Here is a 27,372-nt window from a genome sequence, read left to right as displayed (position 1 = left end):
TCGGCAGACAAGATGTTTATACATCTTGTCGATGTCACTTCCTGCTTCGCCTCGGTAATGAGGTGAAGCATGAAGTGTTATAGTGGCACAATGCATGCCGCTATAATACATTTATCTATCTGTTCCTAAAGCTGTTATAAAGTCTGCACACAGTAGTTCGAGCCACATGTTGCATCATAGTAGTCTATTTGATTTCTCCTGCACCTGTTACACTACTAACTCAAAACGTCCGAAAAACTATAAGAAACTAATTAAAGCTTCTCAGGCAGTGATTCGTTTTTCCTCCAGCAGAAAAAATGAAAGCATTATTTCTGAGCTTTTTATCTTTCTAAAAACATAAGCGTGACCCGTAGTCACTAATAGTTTTATTATATCACAGTACATAATAGAAAATAAAAGTGAAGGCGTTTCTCCGCCCACAACAACGGCGGTTTCATCAGATGAAACCGCCATTGTTGTGGGCGGAGAAACGCGTCAGGTGACCAATTTCCTGTGAACCGCAAGTGAAACGCAAAGTCCGGAAGCCGGAAGCCCGAACCCGGAAGTCGCGGGACGCGACACGTGCAGACAGTCCACCTTCACACAGTCTGTGGCAGCGCAAGAATCCCGTAGGCTCAGCTACGAGTCCCCCATCCCCTGCATCTGATACCAAGATTCCAGGCACTGTGGACCAGGCAGGAGGAAACACTAGGAGGACATACGGGCTTGCACAACCCAGGAGCGCTCCTGACACTAACGGATGGGTGACGTATCAATATACTAACACCCCATATATGAACAGCATCCTTTTTAAAGTGGCATGTCACCATTTATGAGTATTCTTTGCACGACATAACAGTCAGTCTGCTTGGAGTTACAATCTTTCCATAGTACCGGTGCATGATACTACATTCACTCAGCCGAAGGAGAGTTAATTTCTAACCACTTTAACCGCATGAGTGCATGCAACTAACTCATTACTTTGTGAATTAACAACTATTCGCTTTGGAACTAACACTATCTTTGCTTATACATGTGTAAGAATTATTTCGGCTGAAGGAGAATTCTTCCTTAATTGGTTTTACAATTACAGGTGCTTGCAATTAAGCTTTTAAAGGGAGCATTACCAATCAAAGCGCAATCTGTGTGGAGTTTACATTTGCTTGCGCATGGAGTAATTGATTTAATTATTGTTTCATGGTTTTATGCTATTAATTCTGCTTTACTGTTTACATGTAAGATTAATTTTTAATCAGTAATTTGAAATAAATCAGTTATTTGTATCAAAAAAGCAGTCGGTTAATACATTGTGCGCCTTCACTTTTATTTTCTTTAGGTACACATTTAGATGTTTAGTGGATTTCCAGGTCCACATTGTGAAGGCAGCCTTCTTTGGGTTGTCCTCTCTGTTTAGAGGCTACAGTTGAGATAGGCTCAGCGCCAGACACATTCTTTTTCGTTTTTGCTTTTTTACAGTACATAATAGTGCCAACATTACATTGGGCCTGATTCAGAGATGGATACTGTTTGCATTGTCTTTGGAAGTAGCAGCGATGCGAAAATATGTTAATGCCACAGGAGGTGTCTAAGGACAAAAGACGCCCACTGCCGGAATCGCAGATCCAAGTGCTCAGTCCTACGGTGCAGCATTAGATCCTGTCACTCGCAGCATCGGCCATCTGAGTAACCCTAAGGCTACTCAGAATGGCCAACTCAGCTCCATAGCCAAGGTCAGTAAATGTGCGTCAGAAGACGCAGATCCTGGCCTCGCCACACCTAGAAAACACTGTCCGTCATGCTGCGGCTTAGGGGCACTGCGGCTTTAGTGGCAGAAAAAGACCTGCACATGCCTTTAATCATCTCTGAATCAGGGCCATTATAGAGTACTGTTATCTGCTACGAAACATACACAGAAAACATCAGTTGTGTGATACAGAGTAATTAAATGACTCATGACAAAAATATCCCTCTATTTTAATCATGTAATAAATCCCGCAGTGCAGCCTGCTGGAATGTTTGCTGCTAACAAGTCTTTGTTACCAAAAGGTTAAAGGTCTCACAAAGTCTCAATGAACGAGTCAAGATACAAAAGATATGTTATACTCCAGAAGAGCAGTAAGCTGACCAGTATTCTGGGGTACATTCAGGCTGATCATACTTGGGATTATTCTATCGCAAAATCATAACAATAAAAAAAGACACCAAGAAAACCAGAACGCTACACTATGTAGGATTCATAGCACAAGGATTGCCTTCTGAATTTTGAACATATACTAAACTTATATAAAAACAAAAATGAATACCCAACCTTCTCATTCATAGAATAATTCCATAGACAAAAAACCTTACGGTTTCACATGTCCCATTAAGGCTTCTTACACATGATCTGGCATTTCAGAAACCTGTTGTAGCTCTTTCACTCAAACTCCAAAAAGCAATGAAATTCCGATCATTAAGGCTGACGCCTTAATGGACGTGTTCCTTGCGCAATACAGATATGGTATGCCATCACAGCCTGTGGGTAAGTGCAGATTCAGCACTCTCACAGAGTGAGATTGCTGTCACTCACACAATGGTGGAGCTGCTAATTCACAGATTTGTGTGCTCATTGGAATACACACATGCAGTCTATGCAACTGAAGGTCTGAGTGTTGTTGATTGGAGGGAGGAGACAGAGCGGTGTGGATGGGGGAACCGAAGTGTGTGGATAGAGGGAAGACTAAGCAGCACTGATGGGGGGACAAAGAAACACGGGATAATTCAGACTGCAGCAGCGATCGCAGTCTGAATTAGTTTGTGGGGTGCAAATGCGCAATGGCCACACTGTGCGTGCGTACCCCGGGAGCCCAGTGGGGGGAGGTGTAGGGCCTGACATGCGGGGCGGACTAGCCCTGTGCTGGGCGTCACATCGCATGTTAGAGTAAATGATTGTAGATGTGCTAAATTTGGCACATCTACAATCAACTCTGAATTACCAACACAGATGGGGGGGGAGGTAAGAAAGATGGAGGAACGACAGTGGCACAGATGGTGGGGAGACCGCTGCGTGGATGGGTGGACAGTGCCGTATGGATGATGGGGAAAGAGCAGCACAGATCTGGGAGGGGTAAGAGCAGCACAGATGGAAAGAAACGGCACGGATGAGGAAGGCAGAGCAGCATGGATGAGGGGAATACAGTCCCAACATCGGAGGGGATAAGTATTTTTACCTCCCCTTGGGGGGGGCAGCTAGAGCTAATCCTTGGGTGGGTTGGATAGGGCAACCCCCCCCAATAGTGACCCATGAAACTTACCTTCAGGATGTCAGCTATATAAATAGGGTAAGAGTGGTGTGGATAGGGGGTAGATTAAGCAGTAAGTATGGGAAGGGAGACAGAGCGGTGCGGATGGGGGAAATGGTGCAGATGGGTTGAAGACACTGGCACGGATGGATAGAAAACTGGTACAGATGGGAGAGAAGACAGTGTGCCATGTATTGGAGGAGGCAGAGTGACGTTGAAGAGGGAAACACTGAATAGCACAGAGAGAAGGAAACGGTGATACTGACAAGGCACAGGTGGGGAAAGACAGATGGTGCAGATAAGTTAGTACAGACTAGCACAGATGGGAGAACACAGCAGTAGGGAATGGGGAAGACAGAGCAGCATGGGGGTGTATAGGGGAAGTAAGTGTAGATGCGTAGACCCTATATGGGGTATTATAGTTTTTGCAATTAACCAAGATGTTTGAGGGAGCTAAATGTGTATTCTAAATGAGATGGATGTATGGAGTTAGAAGGATGTTGTAACAAGGTGGGATTGTTGTGGTGACCGAATGGGATGTTTGTGGGCACTGTGTCTGATGGGAGCACCACAAAACTGCTCAGACCTTCAGTTGCATAGACTGCATGTGTGTATTCCAATGAGCACACAAATCTGTGAATTAGCAGCTCCACCATTGTGTGAGTGACAGCAATCTCACTCTGTGAGAGTGCTGAATCTGCACTTACCCACAGGCTGTGATGGCATACCATATCTGTATTGCGCAAGGAACACGTCCATTAAGGCGTCAGCCTTAATGATCGGAATTTCATTGCTTTTTGGAGTTTGAGTGAAAGAGCTACAACAGGTTTCTGAAATGCCAGATCATGTGTAAGAAGCCTTAATGGGACATGTGAAACCGTAAGGTTTTTTGTCTATGGAATTTCATCGCTTTTTTTCAATTTATTTTTTTTAAATTCAGAAATGTAAAATTTCACTGTAAGAATAAACATTTGATTTTTTTTAAATGTTTAACGATAACACCCCTGGCAACGAACAATACCCCTGGCCACAAGCATTACAAACCCCTGGCAACGAGCAAGACACCCAGCCCATAAAACCCCTGGTAGCGAGCATGACACCCAGCGTGTAGAAGCTTTACTGTAGGACATAAATGTATCACGGGCATTGCAGTGTGGGGCATATTGTGCAGGGGACATTACTATATGGGGCTTAATATGGTGACATTTTTTCCCCCCTGTGGTGGGCAAGGTCTGTTGGTGCAGGGCCAAAAAATAAGATTTTAAACCTACCGGTAAATCTTTTTCTCCTAGTCCGTAGAGGATGCTGGGGACTTCGTAAAGACCATGGGGTATAGACAAGCTCCGCAGGAGACATGGGCACTCTAAAGACTTTAGATGGATGTGCACTGGCTCCTCCCTCTATGCCCCTACTCCAGATCTCAGTTAAAGAACTGTGCCCAGAGGAGACGGACAGTACAAGGAAAGGATTTTTGTTAAGCTAAGGGCAAGATTCAAACCAGCCCACACCATCCACACCGTATAACATGGAATATATGCAACCAGTTAACAGTATGAACAAAACAGCATCAGCCAAAGACTGATCTTAACTGTAACATAACAATATAGAAGCCTTGCAGAAATATGTCCGCACTGGGGCGGGCACCCAACATCCTCAATGGACTAGGAGAAAAAGAATTACCTGTAGGTTTAAAATCTTATTTTCTCTTACGTCCTAGAGGATGCTGGGGACTCCGTAAGGACCATGGGGATTATACCAAAGCTCCAGACCAGGCGGGAGAGTGCGGATGACTCTGCAGCACCAATTGAGCAAATATGAGGTCCTCATCAGCCAGGGTATCAAACTTATAGAATTTAGCAAAAGTGTTTGAACCCGACCAAGTAGCTGCTCGTCACAGCTGTAATGCCGAGACGCCTCGGGCAGCCGCCCAAGAAGAGCCCACCTCCCTATTGGAATGGGCCTTTACCGAATTTGGGAACGGCAATCCAGCCGTAGAATGAGCCTGCTGAATCGTGTTACAAATCCAACGAGCAATAGTCTGCTTAGAAGCAGGAGCGCCAACCTTGTTGGCCGCATACAGGACAAACAGTGTCTCTGTTTTCCTAACCCGAGCCGTCCTGGCTACATAAATTTTTAATGTCCTGACTACATCAAGGGATTTGGAATCCTCCAAGTCACCTGTAGCCACAGGTACCACAATAGGTTGGTTATATGAAACGGTGAAACCACATTAGGCAAAAATTGAGGACGAGTCCTCAACTCTGCTCTTTCCACATGGAAAATCAGATAGGGGCTCTTGTGAGATAAAGCCGCCAATTCGGACACCCGCCTTGCAGATGCCAAGGCCAACAACATGACCACCTTCCAAGCGAGAAATTTTAATTCAACCGTTCGAAGAGGTTCAAACCAGTGAGATTTTAGGAACTGTAACACCACGTAAAGGTTCCAAGGTGTGACTGGGGGCACAAAAGGAGGCTGGATGTGCAGCACTCCCTTTACAAAAGTCTGGACTTCTTGAGGAGAGGCCAATTCCTTCTGAAAGAAAATTGATAGGGCCGAAATCTGTACCTTAATGGAGCCTAACTTTAGGCCCATATCCACTCCTGTCTGTAGAAAGTGGAGAAAACGGCCCAGATGGACATCTTCCGTAGGAGTATTCTTGGCTTCACACCAAGATACATACTTCATCCAGATACGGTGATAATGTTTCGCCGTCACCTTCTTCCTAGCCTTTATTAGACTAGGGATGACTTCCTCCGGAATACCTTTCCCAGATAGGATTTGGTGTTTAACCGCCATGCCGTCAAACGTAACTGCGGTAAGTCTTGGAACACGCAGGGCCCCTGCTGCAACAGGTCCTCCCTGAGAGGAAGAGGCCACGGATCTTCTGTGAGCATTTCCTGAAGATCTGAATACCAGGCCCTTTGAGGCCAATCTGGAACAATGAGTATTGTCTGCACTCTTTTTCGTCTTATAATTCTCAATATTTTTGAGATGAGCGGAAGAGGAGGGAACACATAGACCGACTGAACACATAGACTGACTGAAACACCCATGGTGTCACCAGGGCGTCCACCGCTACTGCCTGAGGGTCCCTTGACCTGGCACAATACCTCGGAAGCTTCTTGGGAGGCGAGACGCCATCATGTCTATTTGAGGAAGTCCCCAATGACTTGTTATCTCTGCAAAAACTTCGTGATGAGGACCCCACTCCCCTGGATGGAGATCGTGTCTGCTGAGGAAGTCTGCTTCCCAGTTGTCCACTCACTGAATGAAGACAGATGACAGAGCGCTTAAGTGATTTTCTGCCCAGCGAAGAATCCTGGTGGCTTCCACTCTGCTCCTTGTCCCGCATTGGCGGTTTACATGAGCCAGGGCCGTGACGTTGTCTGATTGAATCAGAACCGGTAGGTCGCGAAGAAGATTCTCCGCTTGTCATAGGCCGTTGTATATGGCCCTCAACTCCAGTACATTGATGTGTAGACAAGCCTCCTGGCTTGACCAGAGTCCCTGAAAATTTCTTCCTTGTGTGGCTGCTCCCCATCCTCGGAGGCTCACATCCATGGTCATCAGAACCCAGTCTTAAATACCGAACCTGCGACCCCTGAGAAGGTGAGCACTCTGCAGCCATCACAGGAGAGAGACCCTGGGGGACAGGCTTATTTTCTGATGCACTTGTAGATGGGACCCCGGGCACTTGTCCAGAATGTCCCACTGAATTGTCTCGCATGGAACCTGCCGAAGGGGATGGCCTCGTAGGCCGCCACCATTTTTCCCAGTACTCGAGTGCATTGATGGACTGACACTCTTTTTGGTTTTAGCAGGTCCCTGACCATGTTCTGGAGTTCCTGGGCTTTTTCCACTGGGAGAAAAACCCTCTTCTGTTCCGTGTCCAGAATCATGCCTAAGAAAGATAGCCGAGTCGTTGGAATCAACTGTGACTTTGATAGATTTAGAATCCAGCCATGTTGCTGCAGCACTCTCAAGGAGAGCGACACGCTTTTCAGCAATTGATCTCTCGATCTCGCTTTTATCAGGAGATCGTCCAAGTACGGGATAATTGTGACTCCCTGCCTGCGCAGGAGCACCATCATTTCCGCCATTACCTTGGTGAAAATCCTCGGGGCCGTGGAAAGCCCAAACGGCAACGTCTGAAACTGGTAATGACAGTCCTGTACAGCAAATATCAGGTATGACTGATGAGGAGGATATATGGGGACATGAAGGTATGCATCCTTTATGTCTAATGACACCATAAAATCCCCCCCTTCCAGGCTGGAGATAACTGCCCGGATCGATTCCATCTTGAATTTGAACTTTTTCAAGTACAGGTTTAGGGATTTTAGATTCAGAATGGGTCTGACCGAGCCATCCGGTTTCGGGACCACAACCAGGGTTGAATAGTACCCTTTCCCCTGTTGGACCAGGGGAACCTTGATAATCACTTGCTGTTGGTACAACTTTTGAATTGCAGCTAAAACTATTTCCCTCTCTGGGGGAGAAGCTGGCAAAGCAGACTTGAAAAATCGTCGAGGCGGCACCTCTTCGAATTCCAGTTTGTAGCCTTGGATATAATTTCTATCGCCCAAGGATCCACGTCTGACAGAACCCAGACCTGGCTGAAGAGTCGAAGACGTGCCCCCACCGGTGCGGACTCCCTCAGTGGAGACCCAGCGTCATGCGGTGGATTTAGTAGAAGCCGGGGAGGACTTCTGCTCCTGGGAACTAGTCATTATTTTCCCTCTAGCCTTACCTCTGGCAAGGAAAGGTGAGCCCCGACCTCTTCTGGACGTATGCGACTGAAAGGACTGCATCTGATATTGTGGTGTATTCTTTTGCTGTGGGGGAACATAAGGCAAAAAAGAAGATTTACCCGCGATAGCCGTGGAAACCAGGTCCGCGAGACCCTCCCCAAATAAGACCTCACCCTTGTAAGGTAAAACTTCCATATGTCTCTTTGAGTCGGCATCACCCATCGATTGGCGAGTCCACAGGGCTCGCCTAGCAGAAATAGCCATGGCGTTGGCTCTTGAACCTAACAGCCCAACGTCTCTCGCAGCATCTCTCATATATAAGGCTGCGTCTTTAATGTGACCCAAGGTCAATAAAATGCACTCCCTATCTAGGGTGTCAATGTCAGATGACAAGTTATCTGCCCATGCTGCTACTGCGCTACATACCCATACCGACGCTACTGCCGGTCTGAGCAAGGCACCCGTATGTGTATAAATTGATTTTAAGGTAGTTTCCTGTCTGCGATCAGCAGGATCCTTGAGGGCTGCCGTGTCCGGAGATGGTAGCGCCACCTTTTTGGACAAGCGCGTTAAAGCCTTGTCCACCCTGGGCGAGGATTCCCACCGTAACCTGTCCTGCGCGGGGAAAGGGTACGCCATAAGAATTCCCTTGGGAATCTGCAGTTTCTTGTCTGGAGTTTCCCAAGCCTTTTCAAATAAAGCATTCAGCTCATGAGATGGGGGAAAGGTTACATCAGGTTTCTTTTCCTAAAACATGCATACCCCCGTGTCAGGGACAGAGGGGTCATCTGTGATATGCAAAACATCTTTTATAGTAATAATCATATAATGAATACTTTTGGCTACCCTTGGGTGTAACCTCGCATCATCGTAATCGACACTGGAGTCAGAATCCGTGTCGGTATCACTGTCTGCTACGTGGGACAGGGGACGTTTCTGAGACCCTGAAGGGCCCTGTGACACAGCCAAAGCCATGGATTGACTCCCTGTTACTTCCCTGGACTCTGCTTTGTCCAATTTCTTATGTAATAAAGACACATTTGCATTTAATACATTCCACATATCCAACCAATCAGGTGTCGGCGTCGCCGACGGAGACACCACAATCTACTCAACCTCCTCCTTAGATGAGCCTTCCGCTTCAGACATGCCGACACACATGTACCGACACCCCCACACACTCAGGGATATATATCTATATGGAGACAGTCCCCCAATAAGGCCCTTAGGAGAGACAGAGAGAGAGAGTATGCCAGCACACACCCAGTGCCACCGGACCCTGGAATAAAATCCCAGTCAGTACAGTGCTTATATATATATATATATATATATATATATATATATATATATATATATATATATATATATATATATATATTACACTCACTGTGCCAAATAAATGTGCACCCCCCCTCTTTTGTGCCCTCTGTACTTATGTTCAGCAGGGGAGAGTCCGGGGAGCCAGCTTCTCTGCAGCGTGCTGTGGAGAAAATGGCACTGGTTGGTGCTGGAGGATCAAGCTCTGCCCCCTCAATGTTTATACTGGCGGGGGTTTCTGTAATATACCCCCTCTGCAGTATGTATGTATGTATGTATATATATATATATATATATATATATATATATATATATATCTATCTATATCTATGCCAGTGTCCCTAGAAGTTTGATTGCTGCCCAGGGCGCCCCACCCGTGCCCTGCACCCATACAGTGCCGTCAGGTTGTGTGAATGTGGGAGCAATGGCGCGCAGCGTTACCGCTGTGCAGTACCTCAGTGAAGATCAGAAGTCTTCTGCCGCATTTGAAGTCTTCTTTCTTCTTATACTCACCCGGCTTCTATCTTCCGGCTCTGTGAGGAGGACTGCGGCGTGGCTCCGGGACGAACAACGAGGGTGAGACCTGTGTTCTGACCCTCTGGAGCTAATGGTGTCCAGTAGCCTAAGAAGCAGAGCCTATCATTTAAGTAGGTCTGCTTCTCTCCACTCAGTCCCACGATGCAGGGAGCCTGTTGCCAGCAGTGCTCCCTGAAAATAAAAAAACTAACAAGTCTTTTTCAGAGAAACTCAGTAGAGCTCCCCTGCAGTGCATCCAGTCTCCTCTGGGCACAGGATCTAACTGAGGTCTGGAGGAGGGGCATAGAGGGAGGAGCCAGTGCACACCCATCTAAAGTCTTTAGAGTGCCCATGTCTCCTGCGGAGCCCATCTATACCCCATGGTCCTTATGGAGTCCCCAGCAACCTCTAGGACGTAAGAGAAACTGGGGTGTAAGGTAGACTTTTCCGGCAAGGCCACGCTCATTTTAACGAGGCCACGCCCATTGCCTGGGGCAGAGCATTCTGCAGCTTTTACATTTCCCCAATGGCTGCTGAGAGGAACAGCTGATGGGAATACACTGGGGGCAGCTCATTGTGTATTTCCATTTCCCAGGTGGCTGCTTCTCTTTTCAACAGCAGCAGAGTGCTGGGTGGAGGGTGAAGGGGGGTGTATCTCCAGCTCCACTGGGCTACCCAATTACTGAGATCAGGGACGCACTGGGAGAGAAGCCATGGGTGCAGAGAGACCAGGAGGTTCCTCTTAGGTGGGCGGATGCTGGAAGATTGACTTCCAGCAGCAGTACAGTTTGATATTCGGTAGTTTTCTGAAACTGGACATGTGCATCCATCATATATATACACCAAGACAAAGGCGGAACTAGGGTCTTTGGGGCCCAGGGCATGTTGAAGAATGCCCCCCCCCACCCGAAAAAAAAAAAAATTGGCAATTCAGAAAAACAGACATGGTCAGCTGGGGATGGGCATTATCACTGTTTTGGTGAGTAACTGAAAGAGACACATGGGGCAGAGAGAGAGAGGGAGACACATGGGGCAGAGAGATAAAGGGAGACACTGGAAAGATGAGAAACCAGGGGCAGAGAGAGAGATGGAGAGAGAGAGAGAGAGAGATGGAGAGAGAGAGAGAGAGAGAGATGGAGACAGAGAGAGGGAGGGATCAGGAGCAGAGAGAGAGAGACCAGGGGCAGAGACAGAGACACATGGGAGAGAGGGCAACAGAGACCAGGGGCAGAGACAGAGAGAGAGACCAGGGGCAGAGACAGAGAGAGAGACCAGGGGCAGAGACAGAGAGAGAGACCAGGGGCAGAGACAGAGAGAGAGACCAGGGGCAGAGACAGAGAGAGAGACCAGGGGCAGAGACAGAGAGAGAGACCAGGGGCAGAGACAGAGAGAGAGACCAGGGGCAGAGACAGAGAGAGAGACCAGGGGCAGAGAGAGAGACCAGGGGCAGAGACAGAGAGAGAGACCAGGGGCAGAGACAGAGAGAGACCAGGGGCAGAGACAGAGAGAGAGACCAGGGGCAGAGACAGAGAGAGACCAGGGGCAGAGACAGAGAGAGGAAGATATGGGGAAGAGAGAAACAGAGAGGGACCAGGGGCAGAGACAGAGAGAGACCAGGGGCAGAGACAGAGAGAGACCAGGGGCAGAGACAGAGAGAGACCAGGGGCAGAGACAGAGAGAGACCAGGGGCAGAGACAGAGAGAGACCAGGGGCAGAGACAGAGAGAGAGAGAGAGGTGGAGGAGACAGAGAGAGACCAGGGCCAGAGAGACACTGGGAGACATGGGGGAAAAGAGACGGGGAGACAGAGAGACCAAGGGCAAAGAGACCGGGAGACATGGGGTGAGACAGATAGAGACCAGGGGAAGAGAGACAGACAGACTGAGGCCTGCGGCAGAGAGTGAGACTAGAGCCACAGATAGATGGGGAAACAGAGAGAGAGACCAGGGGTTGTTACAGAGAGAGAGACAGAGAGAGACACCAGGAGCAGAGAGAGATGGAGAAATGAGAGAGAGAGAGACCAGGGGCAGTGAGAGGAGACATGAGAGACAGAGCCCTGGGCCAGACAGCGAGAGGGAGACATGTGGGAGAGACCAGGGGCAGAGACAGTGAGATGATGGACAGAAAGAGGGCCAGAGAGAAGGCCACTGGAAGACATGGGAGAGAGAGAGGTGGAGGAGACAGAGACAGACTAGAGGTAGAGAGAGAGAAAGAGACAGACTAGGGCCAGACAAAGACTGGGAGACATAGGAGACAGAGATATGGGGAGACAGAGAGAGACCAGGGCCAGAGAGATACTGGGAGACATGGGGGAAGAGAGAGAGGAGACAGAAAGACCAGGGACAGACTGAGAGAAAGAGACACACACACAGAGACCAGGTGCAGTAAGAGAGACAGACCAGGGGCAGAGAGAGAGAATGACAGACCAGGGGCAGCGAGAAAGAGACAAACCAGGGGCAGCGAGAAAGAGACAAACCAGGGGCAGCGAGAAAGAGACAAACCAGGGGCAGCGAGAAAGAGACAAACCAGGGGCAGCGAGAAAGAGACAAACCAGGGGCAGCGAGAGAGAGAGACCAGGGGCAGCGAGAGAGAGACAGACACCAGGGGCAGCGAGAGAGAGACAGATAGAGATACCAGGGGCAGCGAGAGAGAGAGACAGAGATACCAGGGGCAGCGAGAGAGAGACAGACAGATACCAGGGGCAGCGAGAGAGACAGAGGTACCAGGGGCAGCGAGAGAGACAGAGACAGACAAGGGCAGTGGCGGAACTAGAGAATGGTGGGCCCAGGAGCAACAATATGCATTGGGCCCCTCTCCCTTATTAAAAATAGGGATAGCACGCGCCACAAAAAAAACTGTAAGTGGGCGACTGAAGTAGGGGTGACGGAGATAGTGGGTGACTGGTGAGGCAGGAGTGACTGGGAGATAGTGGGTGACTGAGGCATGGGTGACCAGTAGAGAGTAGATGACTGAGGCAGGGTGACAGGTAGAGTTGGTGACTGAGGCAGGGTGACAGGTAGAGTTGGTGACTGAGGCAGGGTGACAGGTAGAGTTAATGACTGAGGCAGGGTGACAGGTAGAGTTGATGACTGAAGCAGGGGTGACAGGGAGATATTGGGTGACTGAAGCAGGGGTGACAAGGAGATAGTGGGTGACTGAAGCATGGGTGACAGGGAGATAGTGGGTGACTGAAGCATGGGTGACAGGGAGATAGTGGGTGACTGAAGCATGGGTGACAGGGAGATAGTGGGTGACTGAAGCATGGGTGACAGGGAGATAGTGGGTGACAGGGAGATAGTGGGTGACAGGGAGATAGTGGGTGACTGAAGCATGGGTGACAGGGAGATAGTGGGTGACTGAAGCAGGGGTGACAGGGAGATAGTGGGCGAGTAAGGCAGGAGTGACCGGTAGATAGTGGGTGACTGAGGTAGTGGTCACAGGGAGATAGTGGGTGACTGGTGAGGCAGGGGTGACAGGGAGATAGTGGGTGACTGGTGAGGCAGGGGTGACAGGGAGATAGTGGGTGACTGGTGAGGCAGGGGTGACAGGGAGATAGTGGGTGACTGGTGAGGCAGGGGTGACAGGGAGATAGTGGGTGACTGAGGCAGGGGTGACAGGGAGATAGTAGATGACTGAGGCAGGGGTGACAGGGAGATAGTGGATGACTGAGGCAGGAGTAATAGGGAGATAGTGGGTGACTGGTGAGGCAGGGGTGACAGGGAGATAGTGGGTGACTGGTGAGGCAGGGGTGACAGGGAGATAGTGGGTGACTGAGGCAGGGGTGACAGGGAGATAGTAGATGACTGAGGCAGGGGTGACAGGGAGATAGTGGATGACTGAGGCAGGAGTAATAGGGAGATAGTGGGTGACTTAAGCAGGGGTGACAGGGCGATAGTGGGTGACTGAAGCAGGGGTGACAGGGCGATAGTGTGTGACTGAGGCAGGGGTGACAGGGCGATAGTGGGTGACTGGTGAGGCGGGGTGACAGGGAGATAGTGGGTGACTAATGAGGCAGGGGTGACAGGGAGATAGTGGGTGACTAATGAGGCAGGGGTGACAGGGAGATAGTGGGTGACTGAGGCCTGGGTGACAAGTAGAGAGTATATGACTGAGTCAGGGTGATAGGTAGAGTTGGTGGCTGAGGCAGGATGACAGAGAGTGGGTGAATGAGGCAGGGTGACAGGGAGATAGTGGGTGACTGAAGCAGGTGTGAGAGGGAGATAGTGGGTGTCAGCAGGGTGTGGATCATTAGATCGACAGTGTCTAGGTCGACAATGTTTAGGTCAACCACTATAGGTCGACAGTCACTAGGTCGACAGGGTTTGAAGGTCAACAGGGTTTCTAGGTCAACATGTTCTAGGTCAACATGAGCATTTCATTTTTTTGTGTGTCGTTTTCTCCGTACAGTGACCGGGAAGCCCAATTAGTGCACTGCTTCGCTCGCCATGCTTCGGGCAAGGTTACTATTCCCAATCGTAGTCCATGTGGATCGTCAAGAATGAAAAAGTTAAAGAGAAAGAAAAAAAAAGTGAAAAACTCAGGTCGACCTTTTGCTCTGTCGACCTAGAACATGTCAACCTATAAACCCTGTAGACCTTCAAACCCTGTCGACCTAGTGACTGTCGACCTATAGTGGTCGACATAGACACTGTCGATCTTCAGACCGGATCCCGACTGAAGCAGGGGTGACAGGGAGATAGTGGGTGACTGAGGCAGGAGTAATAGGGAGATAGTGGGTGACTGAGGCAGGGGTGACAGGTAAAGTTGGTGATTGAGGCAGGGTGACAGGTAGAGTGGGTGACTGAAGCAGGGGTGACAGGGAGATAGTGGGTGAATGAAGCATGGGTGACAGGGAGATAGTGGGTGACTGAAGCAGGGGTGACAGGGAGATAGTGGGTGAGTAAGGCAGGAGTGACAGGTAGATAGTGGGTGACTGGTGAGGCAGGGGTGACAGGGAGATAGTGGGTGACTGAAGTAGGGGTGACAGGGAGATAGTGGGCGATTGGTGAGGCAGGGGTGACAGGGAGATGGTGAGTGACTGAGACAGGGGTGAGAGGGAGATAGTGGGTAACAGGTATAGAGTGGGTGACTGAGGCAGAGGTAACAGAGAGAAAGTGTGCTTGCAGAAAGATGGCGGCTGCAGTGTGCGACCCTGTGCCAGTGTTTTCCCTTCCTGGCTCCCCACTCACCTCACCCTGTGATCCAGGCTCTCTCTTGGGGCAGTGCAGCAGGGGTTCGAGCACACATCGGGAGAAGATGAGAAGGCAGCGGCAGCACCCTCCACATATGGTACTCTCCGCAATGTAACGGTTGGCCAGCCCTGTATATACACACACATTGTAAAAGACACACACATAGCAACACACACATACACACGTATGACAAAACACACAAACAGCTAAACACACATAGCAAAACAATTGTACACACACACACACACATATAGCAAAATACGCACACAGCTAAACACACATACTCTGGTACTTACATAGTTTACCCCTACTGGCTGGCTCTCTGGTTTCGAGAAGGCCCTTCACAACTGACAGCAGCATCAGTGCGGTGCTGGGTTGAAGGGTGCCGCCACTGCCTTCTCATCCCGACTGCCACCTCTCACTCATACACTCTCTGGTCTCTCTCATATTATCTCACATCTCTCCTTTTTCTCTCTAATTCTTGCTCTCTTTTACACACATACTATCTTGTTTTATTTCTGCCACACACGCTATCTCATTCTATTTCATTCTGTCTCTCATACATCCACATATCCGTACACTGCCGCTCTCATACATCCACATATCCGTACACTGCCGCTCTCATACATCCACATATCCGTACACTGCCGCTCTCATACATCCACATATCCGTACACTGCCGCTCTCATACATCCACATATCCGTACACTGCCGCTCTCATACATCCACATATCCGTACACTGCCGCTCTCATACATCCACATATCCGTACACTGCCGCTCTCATACATCCACATATCCGTACACTGCCGCTCTCATACATCCACATATCCGTACACTGCCGCTCTCATACATCCACATATCCGTACACTGCCGCTCTCATACATCCACATATCCGTACACTGCCGCTCTCATACATCCACATATCCGTACACTGCCGCTCTCATACATCCACATATCCGTACACTGCCGCTCTCATACATCCACATATCCGTACACTGCCGCTCTCATACATCCACATATCCGTACACTGCCGCTCTCATACATCCACATATCCGTACACTGCCGCTCTCATACATCCACATATCCGTACACTGCCGCTCTCATACATCCACATATCCGTACACTGCCGCTCTCATACATCCACATATCCGTACACTGCCGCTCTCATACATCCACATATCCGTACACTGCCGCTCTCATACATCCACATATCCGTACACTGCCGCTCTCATACATCCACATATCCGTACACTGCCGCTCTCATACATCCACATATCCGTACACTGCCGCTCTCATACATCCACATATCCGTACACTGCCGCTCTCATACATTCACACGCTGACGCACTCACACATCCTGCACGCTGAAGCGCTCACACATCCTGCACGCCGACGCGCTCACACATCCCGCACGCCGACGCGCTCACACATCCCGCACGCCGACGCGCTCACACATCCCGCACGCCGACGCGCTCACACATCCCGCACGCCGACGCGCTCACACATCCCGCACGCCGACGCGCTCACACAACCCGCACGCTGACGCACTCACACAACCCGCACACTGACGCACTCACACAACCCGCACACTGACGCACTCACACAACCCGCACACTGACGCACTCACACATCCGCGCGTGCATGTATAGATGCAGGTGTGGGTATGTCGGTGTACGTTCAGGTGTCAGTATGTGTATGTATAGATGCAGGTGTGTACACATCGGTGTACATCCAGGTGTCAGCATGTGTATGTATAGATGAAGTTTTGTGTGTACGTCGGTGTAAGTCCAGGTGTCAGCATGTGTATGTATAGATGCAGGTGTGTGTACGTCGGTGTACATCCAGGTGTCAGCATGTGTATGTATAGATGCAGGTGTGTGTACATCGGTGTAAGTCCAGGTGTCAGTATGTGTATGTATAGATGCAGGTGTGTGTACGTCAGTGTACGTCCAGGTGTCAGCATGTGTATGTGTAGATGCAGGTGTGGGTACATCGGTGTAAGTCCAGGTGTCAGCATGTGTATGTATAGATGCAGGTGTGGGTACGTTGGTGTACGTCCAGGTCTCAAAGCGTGTATGTATAGATGCAGGTGTTTGTATGTCCAGGTGTCAGCGAGTGTATGCATAGATGCAGGTGTGTGTACGTCGGTGTTCATCCAGGTGTCAGCGCGTGTATGTATAGATGCAGGTCGGTGTACGTCCAGGTGTCAGCATGTGTATGTATAGATGCAGGTGTGGGTACGTCAGTGTACGTCCAGGTGTCAGCATGTGTATGTATAGATGCAGGTGTGTGTACGTTCAGTTGTCAGCACGTGTATGTATAGATGCAGATGTGAGTACGTCCAGGTGTCAGCATGTGCAGGTATAGATGAACATGTGGGTACGTCACTGTATGTCCAGGTGTCAGCATGTGCATGTGTAGATGCAGGTGTGGGTACGTCGGTGTACGTCCAGGTGTCAGCACGTGTATATATAGATGCAGATGTGGGTACGTCCAGGTGTCAGCATGTGCAGGTATAGATGAACATGTGGGTACGTCACTGTATGCCCAGGTGTCAGCATGTGCATGTGTAGATGCAGGTGTGGGTACGTCGGTGTACGTCCAGGTGTCAGCACGTGTATATATAGATGCAGATGTGGGTACGTCCAGGTGTCAGCATGTGCAGGTATAGATGAACATGTGGGTACGTCACTGTATGTCCAGGTGTCAGCATGTGCATGTGTAGATGCAGGTGTGGGTACGTCGGTGTACGTCCAGGTGTCAGCACGTGTATGTATAGATGCAGATGTGGGTACGTCCAGGTGTCAGCATGTGCAGGTATAGATGAACATGTGGGTACGTCACTGTATGTCCAGGTGTCAGCATGTGCATGTGTAGATGCAGGTGTGGGTACGTCGGTGTACGTCCAGGTGTCAGCACGTGTATATATAGATGCAGATGTGGGTACGTCCAGGTGTCAGCATGTGCAGGTATAGATGAACATGTGGGTACGTCACTGTATGTCCAGGTGTCAGCATGTGCATGTGTAGATGCAGGTGTGGGTACGTCGGTGTACGTCCAGGTGTCAGCACGTGTATGTATAGATGCAGATGTGGGTACGTCCAGGTGTCAGCATGTGCAGGTATAGATGAACATGTGGGTACGTCACTGTATGTCCAGGTGTCAGCATGTGCATGTGTAGATGCAGGTGTGGGTACGTCGGTGTACGTCCAGGTGTCAGCACGTGTATATATAGATGCAGATGTGGGTACGTCCAGGTGTCAGCATGTGCAGGTATAGATGAACATGTGGGTACGTCACTGTATGTCCAGGTGTCAGCATGTGCATGTGTAGATGCAGGTGTGGGTACGTCGGTGTACGTATAGGGGTCAGTGTGTGTATGTATAGATGTTGGTGTGTGTATGTCAGTGTACGTACAGATATAGGTGTGTGTGTATGTATGTATAGAGGTAGGTGTGATACATACATATATCATGTGCGCACACGATAGCTAGATACATACATATAACACATACATACATGATAGATACATACATGATAGCTAGATACATATATCACACACACACGATACATACAAATATCACACACACACGATACATACATATATCACACACACATACATGATACATACATGAGACAGTCCTGGGCTGGTGATGAGGCCCGAGCCCCCTGCTGATGTTGCATTGAGGAAGGAGGTGACCAGCTCCTGGCAGTATGGCCACAGTGTTCCAGGGCTGAGGCCAGTTGGGGAGAGCGCCTGGGAGGGAGAGTGCCACCTGCCCCGCACACTCCGCAGGCCTGCACATGGGGAGGGAGGTCACTGGCCAAACATACCCGCCCTGCCGTCGGAGCCCTGCTGCTGTCCCCGTCAGTGCTCTCTAGCGGTGAGCGGGGCGTGTATGGACGGCACCCCGGCCCCACTGCTTGTGCGGTCTGAGTGTGGTCTATAATAGGCTTCGAAGCAGCAGCGGGAGCAGGAATGAACGGGTGGACACCGCAGTATACTGCCGCCGCATCAGGCCATTCATTCCCACTGCTGCCTCGGAGCCTATTATAGACCACACTACCAGTGGGGCCGGGGTGCCGTCCATACACAGTCCCCTGGTCTGGACACAAGGTGCAGGGGGAGAGTGCAGGGGGATAAGGAGGTGATGGGAGCACACAGGATGGGGCGGGGGTGGAGAGCGCGGGGTGCCCAGAGTATGAATGAGCCACCAGCGCCACCCACTCACTGTCCCCCCAGTACCTCAACTGCACTGCACTCAACAACTGCACACTACATATACACACACACACACACACAATTGAGGCTATACCACGAGACAGAAACACACTGCAGACACACAATGATGCTATACCGGGAGACACCACTGCACACTACAGACACACAATGATGCTATACCGGGAGACACCACTGCACACTACAGACACACAGTGAGGCTATCCAGGGAGACACCACTGCACACTACAGACACACAGTGAGGCTATCCAGGGAGACACCACTGCACACTACAGACACACAATGAGGCTATACAGGGAGACACACACACACACTGCACATTATAGACACACAATGTTGCTATACAGGAAGATACATACACAGTACACATTGAGGATATACAGGGAGAGACACACACAGAAGCTCACATGGAAGACACACACCTCCACTCACTCTCACCTTACAAACTACAGCAGAGTGCACTGCAGACTCACTGACTGGGCCAGCCCTGGAGCTGCAGCAACTCCTCCTCTGTCCTCTCCCTCTTACAGCAGCAGAAGCAACAGTGAGTAAGTAGCAGTCTGAGACCCGAGTAGCTCCGCCCCGTTTAGGCCCCGCCCCAAGTCCGTTTAGGCCCCGCCCCTGGGTCCGTTTAGGTCCCGCCCCCGGCCGAGATTATGCATCCCTGTCCAGAGCGCTCCCGAAAGGTTGGCTTCCAGCCCAGCCAGCGCTTCAGTATGAGCCTTGGTGTGCATGGGACCGGCCCCCTGGGAATCTACCCATGGACCAGTTCGCCCCTACACTGTAGCCACTGTTTGAAAGCCAGCAGCAGCACAATACATCCGGCCGCCACACACAGCGCTTTCAGTTTTGAATTTCCCGGAAGTTCAGTGAATAAATTAGATGACGTCACTGAGCTCTTACAGCTGCCTCTGGCACAGCACGGATCTTACTAAACTCTGTACTTAGTGCAGTGTCGGGGCTGATAATCGCACAGCGTGCCCCCCACCCCATCAACCACAAAACCCCTCACCCCCCTGTATAGCATAAACACAGCTAATTCCCCTAACACGCAAGAATTTCAGTTAGCCAGCAGATGTCAGCCATGTTTGTACACCCAAGTGAAGCCACTGTACACCCCCTGCTGGCGGCCACTGCGCAGGCGCAACAAATTGAAATTCCCTATCTCTATAATGGGGCATATTTTACTAAATTAAAAAAAAACTGTAACTTTCTGAAAAACCTTAACCCCAAAAGGCACTACACTGGGACATACTCTATCTAATAAAACAAACCCCAAGGCTTAATTCATCCTCTATCCTGAGTTATGCCTTCCCAAAAATCTCCTCATTCACTCTATAGGAAAACCATGTCAAAAAGCCATACAGGAAGTTGCAGAAAAAAACTGACAGTTGAAACTTTAGGTTACTCCCAATTCCTCATTTTTTATTATTTTACCCTGAAATTTGGCATGCAGCACCGGGTGACGATTCTACATGCCCATGCCAAATTTCAGCTCAGTATGTCCAATCACTTTTGAGGTGTAGCCCCTCAAACACCATGCCCCCATCTCAGAAGTTCCCTATGGGAGAATTCCGTTTGTTCGATTCAGCCTTAATATAAGGGCACGACCGTGCCCTTATAATACCCATTATATAATAAATAACACAAAAACAGCAAAATATATAAATATACAATAATAATAATAATAATAATAACAAACATTAAACAGGATCAGTATGATTGGCCGCCGTACGGGACGCCGGTGGTCGCAATACTAACACCAGATAAACTGTCCAAAGGTCTGGAGTGTTATACCCCCATTATATAAAGCCTTAGTGAGGCCCAATCTGGAATACTGCGCACAATTTTGGGCACCCTACTACAAAAAGGATATCCTGGAACCAGAAAAGGTTCAGAGGCGGGCGACCAAACTAATTAGGGGAATAGAGATGCTGGAATACCAGGAAAGACTTGCAAGGCTTGACATGTTCACACTAGAAAAGAGGAGATTAAGAGGGGACATGATCAACATTTATAAATATTTAAGGGGACAATACACAGAGCTTTTGAAGAGGGGACATGATCAACATTTATAAATATTTAAGGGGACAATACACAGAGCTTTCGGGGGATCTGTTTTTGTTAAGACCAGCACAGAAAACACGTGGACACCTGCTTAGGTTAGAGGAGATGCCGCACACAGAGGCGGAAAGGTTTTTTCACATTAAGGACAGTACGAATTTGGGATTCCCTGCCTGAGAAAGTAGTAATGGCGGACTCGGTCTATACTTTTAAGAATGGCCTAGATAAATTCCTAATGGATAAGGATATACATGGTTATGGTGGATAGATCACGTACCATAGTTATAAAAAAAAATGAGGGAATACAACACAACGTCCGACTTTATCAACAGATAAAATTAATCCTGAAAATAATACAGAGTAGGAGAACACAAATAGGTTGAACTTGATGGACGGATGTCTTTTTTCAACCTCACAAACTATGCAACTATGGCCCTCATTCCGAGTTGTTCGCTCACTAGCTGCTTTTAGCAGCATTGCAAACGCTAGGCCGCCACCCTCTGGGAGTGTATCTTAGCTTAGCAAAATAGCGAACGAAAGATTAGCAGAACTTCTACTAAATAATTTGCTGCAGTTTCTGAGTAGCTCCAGACCTACTCCTAGACTGTTATCACCTCAGTCCATTTAGTTCCTGGTTTGACGTCACAAACACGCCCTGCGTTTGGCCAGGCACTTCCCCCGTTTCCCCAGCCACTCCTGCGTTTTTATCTGGCACGCCTGCGTTTTTTAGCACACTCCCTGAAAACGGCCAGTTTCCGCCCAGAAACACCCACTTCCTGTCAATCACACTACGATCACTCGAGCGATGAAAAAACGTCGCTCGAGCTTGTGTAAATCTACAAAGTTTTGTGTGAAAGTACTTAGCGCATGTGCGCTGCATACCATGCGCATGCTTACCGTTTTTTTACTTAATCGCTGCACTGCGAAAATCGGCAGCGAGCGAACAACTCGGAATGACCACCTATATGTAACTATGATTCCCACAATACTTGTATATAAAATAATTCTGCAGACAGATTCAATTAGACACAATCTGCATGTTTTGGTGCCAGTTATAGTAAGCAGCTTGTACCTCCACAGGCTGCGAGCAGAGTCTGCAAGAAACTTCTCCGTTCTATCAATATTATTGGGGGAATTCAATTGTACACGATACGTTTCTGTGCTGTAAAAAGGGACTTTACATACATTTTTTTTATTGCAATTTTTTTCTTGGGGGGTGGGGTAATTCAATTACCACCCTGATATTACAGTATGAAAAAAAAAGTTTTCGCAAGGAAACACACAGGATCCGGGATAATTTCTCAGATCCATGAGTTTTCGCAATCGCGGCTGTGAAAACGACTCAGTTATTGGGGATTTTTTTTCCAGTATAGATAGTGTAAAACCTTTGATGAATTGGGTAAAGCGAAAGTGAGTATGTACAAAAGAGTGATAGGGCTCACTTTTGGTTTACCCAATTCATCAAAGGTTTTACACTATTTCTACTGAAAAAAAATCCCCAATAACTAAGTACCGTGTTCCTGGTTACATCGCCAGCAGAGATCAGATAAAGGGCCTAATTCAGACTTGATCGCAGCAGCAAATTTGTTAGCACATGTGCAAAACTATGGGTGTCATTCTGAACCGTTCGCACGCTGCTGTTTTTCGCAGTGGTGCTAACGGGTCAACTCTTCGCATGCACGGCGGCCGCAAAGCGCAGGCGCGTCGTTGCCCAGCGACGGCCGTCGCTGGGCAACGACAAGAAGACCGAAGAAAATCGATCGCTGCCGTGATTGCAAGAAGATTGGCAGGAGGAAGGCGTCCGGGACGTCAACTGACCGTTTTTGGGAGTGGATGGCGGATGTCTGACATCAATTCTGGGACCTGCAATGCTGGAATCATCGCACAGGGTAAGTAACTCTTAGCCTAGTCTAGTTCTACACAAAACTTTTTTTGCATAGCAGGGCTGCACAAGCATTCGCAGCCTTGCTATACAAAAAAGCCCTCCCCCATAGGCGGCGGCTAGTTGAACGCACGGGCAGCAAAAAGTTGCTACGTGCGATCAACTCGGAATGACCCCCTATGTGCACTGCAGGGGAGAAGATATAACATGTAAAGAGAGTTAGATTTGGGTGGGGTGTGTTCAAACTGAAATCTAAATTGCAGTGTAAAAATAAAGCAGCCAGTATTTACTCTGCACAGAAACAAATATAACCCACCCAAATCTAACTCTCTCTGCACATGTTATATCTGTCCCACCTGCAGTGCACATGGGCCCTCATTCCGAGTCGTTCGCTCGGTAATTTTCATCGCATCGCAGTGAAATTCCGCTTAGTACGCATGCGCAATAATCGCACTGCGACTGCGCCAAGTAATTTTACCATGAAGATAGTATTTTTACTCACGGCTTTTTCTTCGCTCCGGCGATCGTAGTGTGATTGACAGGAAATGGGTGTTACTGGGCGGAAACACGGCGTTTTAGGGGCGTGTGGATAAAAACGCTACCGTTTCCGGAAAAAACGCAGGAGTGGCCGGAGAAACGGAGGAGTGTCTGGGCGAACGCTGGGTGTGTTTGTGACGTCAAACCAGGAACGACAAGCACTGAACTGATCGCAGATGCCGAGTAAGTCTGAAGCTACTCTGAAACTGCTAAGTAGTTTGTAATCGCAATATTGCGAATACATCGGTCGCAATTTTAAGAAGCTAAGATACACTCCCAGTAGGCGTAGGCTTAGCGTGAGCAACTCTGCTAAATTCGCCTTGCGAGCGATCAACTCGGAATGAGGGCCATGGTTTTGCCCATTTGCTAACAAATTTGCTGTTGCGATCAGGTCTGAATTAGGCCCCATGTCAGGAACATCTGATGAATATGTACTGGGCACCGACACCACCTGGATATCATTTTATATTGAGTTTCTAGAACTTGAACAGAGGTAGAGCTAACAAATGTATATTGAAATATTCAAGACCAATGCTCCTCGGATAATTAATTCGCTAACTCTGACTGCCAAGCTTTTACGTAAGAGGGTAAACCAGTAGTTCAGTCTTCCAAACATATTTGGTTTATAATAGAGACTAGATGCCTAGGTGGGGTCCCTACTAAGCAGAGCTGTTCAAATTTGGTCAGAGTCCATCTAGGGGTTTCAATGTGAGAAGATAAAATGTAGTACCAAAGTAGTAGGTACGCCCAAAACGACCGGGGAGGAAGGAGGTAAGTCTATTGTAAATCTGTAAAAGAACGCAGTCCCGTTTTAGAAACTAAATGGGATAAGCGGGAAAAACCTGCTGAGGACCAATCCGTTAGGGATTTTGTGTGTTTCAATATTATTACATTGCTGACAGAGGGGAATGAAATGCAGCAATTAAAGGCATCATCATTTATAAGGAAGAGGTTTTCACCATGGCCAGCTGGTGAATTCAAGCCCTTCTGCGGAAAGACTGTTAGGCTGATTCAGAGTAACGCGCAACTGCTCTAAAATTAATGCAGATCTTCTCAGAGATGGCAGCATTACTGCAGCCACAGCGACACTAGCCCTCTACTTGTGATAGCATTAGCAGCTGTCATCACAATCACCGCACATGTGCACCAGCCTGCAAGATATCCGCCTGGTTTCAGATGGATCTCTGCATATGCTCGCCTCTGAATAGCCCACAGTTACGGCTACACACCTATGACACAGAATACTTACACTAAGTGTCGTCCACTTTCATCCTTTTAGCTGCTAGTGGAAATGAGGCTGATATGTGTAAATCTTCCGCAGTCCTGGAAGTTGCCTACACATGCTCAGATACACGCTTAGCTACTAAATAAACCGAGATCCGTACACAAAGTGGACTCGCCTGCCACTCTGAATCAGCACCTATGTGCCTTTAAATGTGCTTTATCCACCCAGAATGGATTCAGTATGATATCCTGATGGACAGAATACTGGCAGCTGCATCCCAGCCATCAGAATCCCGACAGCCCCCAGAAAGCACCATAACCCTCCCCTGTTCCCTACCCTAGCCCTCCCTTGTGGGTGCTTAAACCCTATCCCGGTGGTGCCTAACCGTAACCCTACCCGCTTGTTGCTTAACACTAACCTTCCCTTCTAAGTGCCTAACCCTAATTCTCCCTTCTCGGGCCCTCACTCCGAGTTGATCGCTCGCTAGCTGCTTTTAGCAGCATTGCACACGCTAGGCCGCCGCCCTCTGGGAGTGTATCTTAGCATAGCAGAATAGCGAACGAAAGATTAGCAGAATTGCTACTAAAAAATGTAATGCCGTTTCTGAGTAGCTCCGGACCTACTCCTATCTTGCGATGACTGCAGTCAGTTTAGTTCCTGGTTTGACGTCACAAACACGCCCTGCATTCGGCCAGCCACTCCCCCGTTTCTCCAGCCACTCCTGTGTTTTTGCCTAGCACGCCTGCGTTTTTCAGCACACTCCCTGAAAACGCTGAGTTGCCGCCCAGAAACACCCACTTCCTGTCAATCATACTACGATCACTCGAGCGACTGAAAAACGTTGCTCGAGCTTGGGTAAATGTACAAAGTTTTGTTTGAAAGTACTTAGCGCATGTGTGCTGCGTACCATGCGCATGCGCATAATTGCCATTTTTTCACTTGATCGCTGCGCTGCAAAAAACGTCAGCGAGCGAACAACTCGGAATGACCACCTCAGTACCTAACCATAACCTTCCCATCCCTTCTAAGTGCCTAACCCTACTCCTCCCTTCTCAGTACCTAACCCTAACCCCCCTTTAGCACTTAAACCTAACCTCTCCCCACCAACCCCAAGCAAGCGGGACATGAGCCCGCTGTAAGAATGATTGGGATTTTGGCTGACGGTATTTTGACACCAGCATCCTGAGCTCCGTTGGGATTTAAACGCCCTTGTGGCATCCTTCGGGATTCCGGCTGCAGTATTGCGACCACTGGGATCCATTGGGATATTAACTGCTTCCCCACAGAAGAACGTGTTTAAAAATTTCTATTTCACAAAATATATATATTTTTTACTTCAGTGCAAGACAAGGTGCAGCGTATAAACTAGCTGTTATCTCGTATAATGAAGGCCCATTTTCAGGACATTTTTGCATATTCATAAATGACCGTTTATGCCTGAAAATGACTTTGGGAAAGTTGAAGTTGTTGGGAAAAGTTAAAACTGACATTAATGGTTTTGATTGGCACCCAAGAAACATTCCTAAAAGTCAATAAAAAAAGGCAGATAACATTCTTCCAAACTATTTTTGTTTTTATTTAATTAGGCCAAGTGCATACTGCCAATCTAGGCATTAAGGCATTAAATACAGTATATATATATATATATATATATATATATTTTACTAATACATCCAAACACAAACAAGCACAGACATGGGGACATACTATATGCTAATGGAAGACTTTACATCCTCATTAAATTTATCTTCCTCTGACTTTATTACCACCTGGTACTCATGGTTATGCTTTAAAGAGACCTCGGATTATGCTTTTTATACTGCTATGATTTACCCCCAAATCCCCCCCCCTCCAGCCTGTTATGACCCCTTAGATGACACAGATATCTCTTCTTTCTTGTATTCTCCTCTCTTGGCTTTTTTCTTCTTTCTATTCATCTTGTCTTTTTCTTCTATTTTCATATTGATATTGACTTACAGTATATTGATGTTTTCTCTTACGTCCTAGAGGATGCTGGGGTCACATTAGTACCATGGGGTATAGACGGGTCCACTAGGAGCCATTGGCACTTTAAGAGTTTAACAGTGTGGGCTGGCTCCTCCCTCTATGGCCCTCCTACCAGACTCAGTTTAGAAAATGTGCCCGGAGGAGCCGGTCACAGCTAGGGGAGCTCCATAGGAGTTTTTCTAGTTTTATTGTCTTTATTACAGTTAAGCACAGGGAGGCTGCTGGTAACAGCCTCCCTGGTTCGTGGGACTTAGGGGGGAGTAGTGTCCAACCCTGAGAGGTTAATGGCCATTATCTTCGCTGACAGGACACTGAGCTCCTGAGGGTGATGATCGTTAGCAGCCCCAGGCGACCGCTCACTCCCGCAGCATGCTACCA

The 27,372-nt window shown here is 48.5% G+C and overlaps 1 protein-coding gene across 1 annotated transcript in view; it reads right to left on the bottom strand.

The window, feature by feature from the left end:
* ITGA1 (integrin subunit alpha 1) overlaps positions 1 to 27,372 on the bottom strand; it is a 334,632-nt gene that overhangs the window by 299,046 nt on the left and 8,214 nt on the right. Inside the window, exon 2 of the mRNA XM_063964201.1 lies at positions 19,753 to 19,900. Coding sequence (XP_063820271.1) covers positions 19,753 to 19,900 — 148 coding nt within the window. The remainder of the gene's footprint in view (positions 1 to 19,752; positions 19,901 to 27,372) is intronic.

The sequence above is a fragment of the Pseudophryne corroboree genome, chromosome 1 (assembly GCF_028390025.1).
Source record: "Pseudophryne corroboree isolate aPseCor3 chromosome 1, aPseCor3.hap2, whole genome shotgun sequence".
NCBI lineage: Eukaryota > Metazoa > Chordata > Amphibia > Anura > Myobatrachidae > Pseudophryne > Pseudophryne corroboree.
The sequence above is the reverse complement of the archived record's forward strand: the minus strand, read 5'-3'. Positions and strand labels throughout refer to the sequence as shown.